Source organism: Manacus vitellinus, unplaced genomic scaffold (assembly GCF_001715985.3).
Source record: "Manacus vitellinus isolate BGI_N305 unplaced genomic scaffold, ASM171598v3 scaffold_76_pilon, whole genome shotgun sequence".
Lineage (NCBI taxonomy): Eukaryota > Metazoa > Chordata > Aves > Passeriformes > Pipridae > Manacus > Manacus vitellinus.
Genome location: NW_021940796.1, coordinates 1,241,864 through 1,252,458, shown reverse-complemented (window position 1 = coordinate 1,252,458; position 10,595 = coordinate 1,241,864). Strand labels below are relative to the sequence as shown.

General features: G+C 53.6%; 1 protein-coding gene across 1 annotated transcript; it reads left to right on the top strand.

Moving 5' to 3' along the window:
* Positions 1-606: 606 nt before the first annotated feature.
* On the top strand, positions 607-3,851 carry MRPS23 (mitochondrial ribosomal protein S23). The gene is made up of 6 exons (XM_029964620.1): positions 607-630; positions 723-982; positions 1,071-1,238; positions 2,183-2,260; positions 2,372-2,495; positions 2,949-3,851. Exons 1-6 carry the CDS (start codon positions 607-609, stop codon positions 3,108-3,110), a joined length of 816 nt encoding a protein of 271 aa, XP_029820480.1. The 3' UTR covers positions 3,111-3,851.
* Positions 3,852-10,595: the final 6,744 nt, after the last annotated feature.

Here is a 10,595-nt window from a genome sequence, read left to right as displayed (position 1 = left end):
AGAGCAGAGGATGGATCTCAGAGCTGCTGGTGGTGCCAGGGGTCCGGGCTGGGGTCAGCAGGGGGGCAGTGGCCCTGTTATCTCCCTGGGGCTGGGTCGGTGAGGGAGCTGCTGCTGTCCCAGTGTGGGGGAATGGGCTTCCCAGCTCTGGGGGGCAAACAGGGCAGCCCCCCAACCTGCTGTGGGTGCCCTGGGTGGGGGTCCCAGGTCTCCTCATCCCTCATGTGCCCAACAAGGACACGAGGACAGGGAAGGGTCTGGAAGGGCCACACGAGGAGCACTGAAGGCACTGGGTTTGCTCAGAGCAGACCGAGGGCAGAGCCCATCGGGGGCTGCAGCTCCGACCCCTGCTCGGTGTGACAGGGACAGGACCCAGGAATGGCTGGAGCTGTGCCAGGGCAGGGTCAGGTTGGATCTCAGGAACAGGTTCTCCCCCCGAGGGTGTTGGCACTGAACAGGCTCCCCAGGGTTTGGTCACAGCCCCAAGGCTGACAGAGCTCAGGGAGTGTTTGGACAACAGGCTGGGATTGCCGGGGTGTCTGTGCAGGGCCAGGGTCGGGCTGACGGTCCCTGCGGGGACGTTCCGTGACTCAGTGGCTCGGTGACATGGCGGCCGAGCCCGCCCCCGGGGCGCGGCTCCGCGAGCCTCGGCCCTGCCGGTGCCGCCCGGGCAGGGGCTGAGGGTGCTCGGCTCACCCGGGCCCGGCCCCGTGTCGCGATAGTCCCGGCTGGGGGGGGCGACACAGGACGCAATCGGGCTGCGCCCCCGCTCGGCCATCGGCTGGCGCTGCCTGGGCATCGCCTCCGCCAGCGCTCGGGCGCTCGGCTGCGCGGCCTGGCGGCGGCCCCGTTCGGTTCCGGTCTCGGTGCGGCCCCGGGGGCTCGAGGGTTCGGGGGCTCGGGGTGTCCCGAGGGGTCCCGGCGGGCCGCGGAGCCGCCATGGCGGGAGCCGCACGCAGAGGATCGGCAGCGTGTTCAGCCGGTTTGCGCGGGGGGGCTCAGCCGGGGCGGGGACCAGTTCCCGGTGAGGGCGGCCCCTCCTGACCTCCCCCGCCGCTTCTCCCCCGCAGGACGCGGGACCTGCTGCGCATCGGGATCATCAAGAAGCCGCTGTGGTTCGACGTGTACGCGGCGTTCCCGCCGCTGCGGGAGCCCGTGCACCGCGCGGTGCGGCCGCGCTACGGGCGGAGCGTGGACCCGGTCGCGCCCGTGTTCTACCGCGAGGATGAAGTGCGGGCGTGAGTCACCGCCGCGTTATACCCTCATCCCGCCGGGACGTGCGCAGGGCCCGGCTGGACCGGGCCTGGAGCAGCCTGGTCTCTGAAAAGTGTCCCTGCCCTTGGAATTACTTGAATTGGACGGCTTGGAATTACACGCTGTTGAATGACCCTCCCAGCCCGAACCATTCCATGATCCATGGAATGCTTTCATGGCAGCCGCCAGCTCCACATTGAGCAGAATTACTTGCTTTTAGGGAGCGATTGGTTGAAATTCTCTTTATCATCTGTTCACTTGAAGCTCGTGATTCTCTGAGTTTCACCAGTTGCTGATTAGGGACAATCCCAGTTACACACAGGGTTTGAGTGTTGGGTGGTGGGAACTTCCACAGGGCATGTTTGAGGCAAGGAGCCTTGAAGCTGCTGTAGGGTAGAAACAGGTTTTAAGTAAATCACCTAAATCCAGCTTTTGCTTCTTGGTTTGTGATTTTTTTGAAGGAATAGAGGTTTTTTCATGATCTTCCACATGTTTCTCATGGCTGCTGGAGGCTCCTGTGCAGTAGGAAAGGTAAACACACCTGTACAGCACAGAGCTCCAGCCTGGGCTTAACCCCCCTGAGAAGAGGTTACAGAGCTGCTCTGACCCATGGTGGTGATTAACTAGAATTTACTAAAACCATTAAAAATGCTGGAACAAACATCTCTGTAGAATTCCAGGCTGGTTTGGGTTGGGAGTGACCTTAAAGCCCATCCAGTCCCACCCCCTGCCGTGGGCAGGGACACCTTCCACTATCCCAGGTCGCTCCAACCTGGCCTTGGACACTCCCAGGTGTTCATAAGAGCTCCTGTGAAAAGGAAAAATAGTTCTGTAAATGCTTTTTTTAACACCCTGATCTAACAGACCCTGATGTTTATTTACTATTGATTTTAGTTTCAAAAACTCACCTGTTTTCTTTTCTGACCAGGAGATTTTACAGAGTTTATGGCAGTGGTCCAAGGCCTTTCGACCTGACACAGTTAAACTTCAAATCTACCTGCCAGAGGTAAGATTATAATTAAACTGGAGATATTTCCGAGACTTGTCCCTTCCTCCCCTTCAAGTCACTGAACCAAAACGTTACTTGTGAGAGTAAAAACACAACCTTACAATCCAGGTTTGTTGAGAAATACAATGAGCTGAAGGAAGAAGGGAAAATTGAAGAGGAGAAATTGTTTGAAGAAACAGGAAAAGCCCTTCTAGCCAGTGGGATCATTTTACAGAGAAGAGCAACAGATAAAGTGAGTATTAAATATTCACAGAGTCCCCTGACTGGTGGACTGAGGAAACCCCTCTCCCAGGCCTCTGATACTGAGGTGGTCTGAGGTAAATTCTCAGCAAAGCAGTCACATGTCTGGTGGTTGTAATAAAATGTCCTTGCTGTGCAGAGGAAACTTTCCTCTTGATCATGAACCTGTCTGGCCAAGGTTGAGGGACTTGTGGGACAGAAAAGAGCTTGTTCTGGTGATAAAAAATTGAATAATCTTTCAAATAAGTGTGTGTCTGTAGAAACCATTTGGAAATATGTTTCTGTGCTGCTGTGCATTGAATTTTTCCATAATAATAATAATAATCTCAGCATGAATTAATTCCTTTCAGCTTTTCTGGACACACAGAGGGCTGTTTCTCTCCTCAGTCACCCTTCAGAAGCTGCTTGCACGCTGTTCTATGTGATTTTGTGTCTTTCCCTGCAGGTGGCACAGCAGGAGCACCAGGGATCTGCTGGAACCAGGGATCCTGCCTTACACCAGCAGCTCCAAACCGTGCTGGAGGAGCTGCAGGAGAAGAGGAAGGGTGGGGAGGAGCAGACACCAGAGCTGGCAGGGACACAGAAGGAGAATCCCCCTCCTTCATGACAGCTCTGCTGCCCTGGACTCTGCTGCCCTGTGCCCTGGCTGTCACCTGCCAGGATCCAGCCTCCACACCTGGCACGTTCAGACATTTCCTTGGGGGGAATCCAGCTCTGGTGCTCCCCAGACTCATGAGTGTGACACATTTTCCTCCATCCTTCTCCTCAGTGATGAAATTGGAGATAATGATATTTTTTTTTTTAAGGTTCAAGGTTGTTATCTCAAAGTGTGAGCTGGAAAATAAGAGTGGAAAATAAACCGTTTTCTTTCAAAGTTGGAAGTTCTGCCTGTTCAGGTGTCTTGTTTGCAGCAGTAGAGATGTTTCCTGCTGTGGAAGTGGCAGGTCCTGTTTGATGCATCCCAGCAGCTGCCTCAAGTGTCATCTTTTTATAGCTCACTGAGGAAAGTTGCTCCTTATAGAAATGGAATAATATGCCCTTCCCATTCCATCATTTGCCCTGTCCCATTCAGAGTGGGATAAAGTATGGCAATACCAGATAATTGGGACCTCTGTGGTTTTTTAGTGACTCCTCATGAAATTGGTCACCTCTGAAGACTGAAAATGGGGTGTCCCAGCTGTTTGCTGAGAGAAAGGTGATGCTGCTGCACAAAGTCACAGGGAGTGTGGCGTGGAGCAACATAAGGAAATAACAGCTAATCTTCCTGGGATTAGAACAGAGTTCTTCCTGTGCCTGCAAACTCCAGGCTGAGCTTTCATTAAACATTTTGGGCTGTATGAAAAACAAACACTGTTTGTGTCTTTCTTTTTCTTTGTGATTTTTGTTGTGGTTTTTCATGTTTCTGTGTTTGTCTTTCGTGTTTGTGTCTTTTGTTTGGGTGTTTTTTTCTCTTGTTTGTTATTTTCTTTTTTAAAAAAACAAACCACCACCACCCCAAACTAACAAGTGTAACTGGGATCTAATCTCTCCCTCCCTGCCCAGCTCTGCCCTGCAGTGGAAAGGGAGGGATTTCCTTTGGGTTTCATCCCTGCCTTCCACACACGTTCTCCCCAGCACAGTTTAGTGCTGCTGCTGTGTATGATGCAAGAAAACTGTGGCACACCTTGTGTTGTGTGGCAGTGAAAAACAGGATGTAAAAACGCCCGTGTTTTGGATTTGTGTGCCTTAATTCACCCCTGGCAGGGATGTGATTACAGCAGAATTACTCATTTCTCCTTGGAAGGTCAAACTTTACTCCCAGGCCTGCTCTGTAACTCCAGAGGGGTGCAGGGCTTTGTTACAAGGAGCAAAATCCCTCTTTTAGCACAGATCCATTTCCAGACTGAGCGCTACCATTAAATGTAGAGCCAACACAGAGTCTTGGGGTGTGCCCTGAGCGAGTTCCTGTGCAGGGCAAGGCAAGGAGAAAGTTGGAAGTAGTTTTCTCTTTTATTTTGTGTTGGGAAAAGTCACCAGGGTGGCTCCTGGGGGCAGATCCCTCCCAGCTGGACCAGCCCTCCCTCAGTGGGCTCAGCTGGGAGCAGTTGGAATTACCCTCAGGTGCAGCTGTGACCCGGGGGTGGAGTCAGAGGCCTCTCATGGGTTTTTCTTCCCCTGGAACACCTGAGATGGTGCCTGTCCAGCTGCATAACATTAGTTACCATCACCACAGGTAAGAGCTTTATTGCCACATGCTTTCTGACTCCCTGCCCAGTGTGCCCAGGGAGCTAAAGTGTGACTTGGAAAATTCAAAAACCCTCGGATTTGTGGAGCAGCAGTGAGATGGGAGGGTGCAGGTGTGCTCCACAGTCTGCCCAACTCCTGCACAAGCAGTTGTGTCCTTCACTGGCGTCTGAGTCCTGTCGTTCCAAGGCAGGTATGTGGCCAAATTTGCAGGAAAACCTGTAAATTTATGTGGGAGCCTACACTTGGTGGGGGAGAGAGGGAGAACAGGGGCCTTGCTGTGGTGTAAATGTGGGACTCCTCTGTTGGAAGCCGCCGTGGGCTGAGGCAGGGGCAGGCTGGTTGATGGAGAAGTGGTTGGAACGTTCGGTGCCGCGGGTTCCTTACGCCTGGTGGGTAACGGGGAAGCCCCGGGGTGAGGGCTGCGAGCCGGAGCGTCGGTGCAAGGAGGAGCAAACTCGGTTAAGCCCAGGGTTCTGTGGGTCTGGATGGCGCTTGATGGACGCGTTTGCTGGGCTGGGAAGGGGGATCCCGACCGCCGGGAGCCGGCGGAGCTCAGCGACTTTAATTAAGAGGTTCAGAGCAGCAGCCGGGGGGGCGATTTGTCGCTTACGGAGCATTCACCCGGCAGCGGGGGGGTCGGGGGTGTCTGCGGGAAGGGCCCGGCTCCCCCCGCAGCCCCCGTTCCCCGGCGCTCCCCGCTAGGTGGGAGCCGGCGCGTCCGCGCCCGGGAGCGCTCCCGGCACCGCCGGTCCCTCCTCGAGCCCGGAGAGAGGGGGGGAGAGAGGGCTCCCCTGGTGGGCACGGCAGCCTTGCCGCCCTCCCGCAGGCCTGGGAGAGTCCGACCTTTCACCAAAAAACGTTTGAAAAGGCGTCTCATCTCCCCCCTGGGAGCAAGCGGGGTGGGAGCCGCTGGGATGCACCGGGGGGACCTGGGGGGATGGAGAGCCACAGAAGGAAGGCAGAGCCTGCTCCCGGGGCTTGTGGGCGAAGGACACGGCTGTGACTCTGTCACTTTTACTGTGCCTCGGGTCAGGGACCGTCCCCTCCCCTGGGTGAACCCTCCGCTGCCGCTGAAATGCTCGTTCGAGGCTCGGAGCGGGGTGGTCGCTGCCTCGCCATCCTACACCCGTCCCGGGGCAGCCGTGTGACCTTTCCTGGGCTAAATCCTGAGCTCCCTCCTCTCGCTGATTGCCGGGCTATTTTAAGTGACAATAAATGCCGAAGTATCAGTTACACGGTGCCTTACTCCTTGAGACATCAAACGGATGAGACAATCGCGGGCAGTGACACCTTCCACAGCTCTGACAGCCAGGCTGAAGGTTTTCCAAGGTCAATTCCTAAAAATGTGGGCTTCACCTGGAAGTTTTAGGATGAAAAACTGCCTGGTCTCTAGCAGGTGCCCCTGTAGGATCTAGAATGCAGGTACATTGGTGCAGTGGATGGTTGGAGGGATCCCCTAGGGATGTTGCAGCATTTCTCAGGCTGGTGCTTTCCCAAACAGTGTCAGTGCAGGATATGTCCTGCTGGAGCAAATGCCTCCAGTCCCACAGATCAGGGCTGTAGAGCTGGGCTCTGAGCTTGGACACTGTTTTAACCCATGGGTAGCTTCCCCCACAGCACTGCTCAGCCCCTTCACATGTTCCTGGGCAATGGATTATCCGTTGGTATGTGTTGAGGGCAGGGAAACTAAGGATTTAATAGGATCAGGTCTAATGTCTGGAGCAGCCAAAATAATTCATCAGCTTTGCTGGAAAACCAGGTGATCTGACCTTGCCAATGCCAAGCTTCATCGAGGCAGATAATAAAGGGTTTCATGTTTAAAGAATGTGGCTCCAAGTAAGATATAAAATTGTTGGCATTGCCTCAGTGTAGAATCCGCTGTGATTTGCCTCTGCCCACCCCTGCTTGCACACACACACATTTGGTCTTCAAACCTACCCCTTTGAGATTTGGAATATTACAGAAGTCTGTATCTGTTGGGAAAGTGGATGGTGGAATTGGAGCAGGGTGTTGGAGTTCCCACTCCAGAGCAGGGATGGCACACAGATGGCTCCTGCTTTGCAAGACCTGGGCAGCATCAGTCCTGCCCCCTGCCTGGTTCTGATTCTGAAGGAACTCTTTCTAGCTGGGATTGGTGCTCTCTGCAGGGTTTTGTTTCTGCAGCACCAGCGATGCCCAGGTCATTGTAATTCCTCACCCAGCAGTTCTGGGATGTGTCAGATGCAGGGCAGGAGGAAGGAGCAGTGGGAGGGTTGGAGCATCCCTGTGAGAGCAGCAGGTTGAGCTCAGTGGTGGCTCAGGGTGAAGAAGCTGCTGCTGTTTTGCCAGTAAATGTTAAGAACTGGCAGGACCTGACCCCTCCTTGGTCAGTGCTGACCCCAGCCCTGGGCAGTTTGGCTCCCCAGCCTGTGTGTGGCCAAGCCCTGAGGGACCCTGGCAGTGGGGTGAGTTCACTCTTGGGCACTGCAGTACGTTTATGAACATTTTAATAATCATTCCAGGAAGGGCAGGCTGTGTTGTATCCCGTGGCTTGGCTATGGGAGGGGACTGTGTCCTGTCCTGTGGCTCAGTCTGGCTGTGAGGGCACTGCTCTGGAGCCTGAGGGCTTTGCTGGCACAAAGGGATGTGCTCCCACAAGAAACCCCCATGGCCCTGTCCCGATGAGCTCTTACCTTAGTGCCTGCAGTGGGGCTGCTCCCCTGGGGCCAGTCACTGCCTTGGGGCCAGTGTCACTGCCCTGGAGTCACCACCCTGCCTTCTTCCCCGAGCCGGGGATTTGGGATCTCCCCTGGACACAGCAGTGATTCGGGGTGTCCCCCCCTGCTCTGAGACCTGGGGCATTAGAGATGCTGGGGGGTCCTCCCAGGAGCCTGGTGGCTCAGCTGCCCTTGGCTCTGTCTGTCCCTGTGCTGCTGCTGCCTCTCTGCATATTGCAAGCTCATTCTGATGTGCGCTAATGCTATTATCCTCCAGAAATTGAAATCAAGTCTGAACCTATAATGTTTCACTGGGAGGGAATTGGGGTTATATATTCCTGTGTACAGCAGCATTCTATTTCAGTCATAGCATTTAATTATGATTGGTGTGTTAGTGCCCACCAGAGCATAACAAATTGTCATTATGTTATTCTGCTGAGTCTAATTTAATTGGCAAGTTGTCACAAAAGCAATTATCCATCATTTATTTTGTTGCCATAACCACATCTTGGAGAGCACCTGCTGTCTGAAGTGGAAAGGCTCTGCAGTCTCTTGGTCCTGGATTTCTTCCACTTGCCTGACACAAAGACACCATTTCCTCCTCTCATTTAAAAATATGTTCCTCATTTCCCAGCGTGGGCTCGTGAGCAGGGCTGGAAATGCTGCAGGAAATGCTCTGTGCAGGTGGGGACTCACTGGGGCATCCCAGGGCTGGTGGGAGTTATGGGGGCTCGTCCCCTCTGGAGACCTCAGAGCCAGCACAGTGCACTGCCTGGGGGGGGTGGTGGTGGTGTGAGAGCCATGCACCCTGCCTGCCTCCTCACTTCTGGAAAGTCAGGATGAAATGAGGAGAGAAGGGGAAGTTTGAAATGAAACATTCTCTGCCTGCAGTAAATATAACATTTGGCTTCTTGCAAATCATCTTGGGGGAGAAAAAAGCCCTTGAACTGCTGATGGTTTATTTTGGTGTCTAAAGGTACAAAGGTGGGCCGAGAGATGTTCAGATGAGCTGAGGGCATGCAGGGGTTCAGCCCTGGCACCTGAAGCCCAGTGATGCCCTCTCATTTTGGAGCTGCTCAGTTAAGGAACAGACATGTGATGTGTGACATCCATGTTGTCCATCACCAACCTGCTCCTGCCCTGGCCGTGTCTCCTGTCCTGGCTGACACGGCACGGGGCACCTGTGGCATGGTGGGTGCTGAAACACACCTCAGCTCCCCCACCTGCCATTCCCTTTGTCCCACAGCTGCTGGAATCCACCCCCCAGCCACTGCCAGGCGAGCTGGGGTGCTCTTCACTGAGCAAGTTCCCGATAAGGCATCTGGGCTCCCATAGAGATTAGGAGGCTGGCGAGGGAAGATTAGTGGTTTCTTATAATCCAGCAGGCAAAGCAATATCAGACTTCCCGAGACCAACCCAAAACTGCTGATTTTCTCCTTCCTGAGATGGCACGTAGCTGTGACCTGTTCACTTCTGAGATTTTGCAGATTGCATCCCAAAATCCTGCAAGGCTAATGCAGACTCATGAACTCAAAGCCTGAGACTCGCTGTGATAAATGAGTAAATAAATGAAAATCTGTTCTGATGTCTGTATTTCTTTGAGATACTCCCCTCTCCGCCCTGTCTGTAATCTCTTCCCCTCTGGTAGTTCTGATTAGCTGCTAATGAGGAAAGATGATTTTGTAGTTAAAGCACAGAGAGAGGGGTTTTTTCCCGGTTCTGTTTTTTCATCCCTTCCATGCCTTGATTTCCCCGTCTGCGTGCCAAGATACTGTTGATTTAAGATGGATGGTGTAAAGTTCAATTAATGCATATTTTCAAAGCAGTTTGTTTTGGAGGGGGGGTACAATGTCTTGGAAAGGGAAGAATCATAACTTTTCCCTCCTGGTGTTCCCCCTGGGACTGAAGCCAAGTGCTGGCCGTGTCTCATTTCCCAGCACTGACAACCTGGTGCTGGCCAAGCTCTTTACTCGTGGTCACCAGGAGAAGGTCTGGGGGTGACTCTCCCGTGCCTCTCCTGTCACTTACCAAGATTTCCCCAGTGATGGAGCTTTGCCCCCTTCCCTGGGCTGGGTGTCAGTCCAAGGGGATCAGAAGACCCCCCTGCTCCCCTCTCTCCTTGCTGTGGGTGACAGCGTGTGTCACTCACCCTGTGCTGGATCCTGAGGACACCAGTGCAGGGGTCGGTGCCCATCACTTTGCCAGGAGGAGGGAGAAAGTCTGGGGGAGGGAATAACACTAATTTGAATAAATCGATTTCTTTTTCCTCCTGTGTGACTCAGGCTGGAATTCCCCAGCCACTTGCTCTGGAAAACTACCAGTTCCCTGCGTGCCGTGGGTCCCTCTGCAGGAGCTGAGTGCTGAAGCCCTCTGGAGGTGCCATCCCTGCCCTCTGTCCCATGTTGCTGTGGGTGCAGGGCTCTCCTGGCCTCACTGGGAGAGCTGCATCCTTTGAATCCCGGTGTGTGATTTCCTGGAGGAGCCAGGAATATTCAGCCTCCCTCCCTTGGTCCTTTTGCATTCTCAGAGCATTTAATGAATTTTACTCTCATTTACCTCTTCGTGCCACTTTTGCTTCTCCCACCAACAGAGCTCCCAGAAATCTTCCTCCTCCCCTTTTTCTTCTGCTGGGTTTGGGATTTTTATTATTTCCATTCCCCCTTTGCCCTTTGGCTGGTGTCCACAAGGAAAGGAGCAACAGTGGGAGGGAGATGGCAATCCTGGAGGAAAGAAATTCCATTTAATCCAGTGATGGCTCTCGGCAGAGCCTGGGAGCCACTGGGGCAGGTGAAAGGTGCTGGGTGCAGGGTTAAATGTGCAGCAATGCCAGCAGATATTTGTGTGTCTGATTTATGGGTGAAATTCCTCGGGATGGAGGAGGCATCACGAAACTGCTGAGTGTGATAAATAACTCATTGCAATGTATTATTTAGCAAATTATAATGAAAAGCAGAAAATATACAGAGGGGAGCAGACAAATACATTCCCCAGTTGGCAACTTACTGACGGTTTAGAGCCAGGAGGCAGATATTTAAGAGGGTTTGGGAATTTCCATGGCTTCCCCTGCAGATAAATCACCCCTCTGCAGATGTGTTTATTGGATGCCCTGCTGCTGAGTTTGATCCCGGGGGATGAAATCACTCCAAGATCTGGGGAGAGGGAGGACCCCA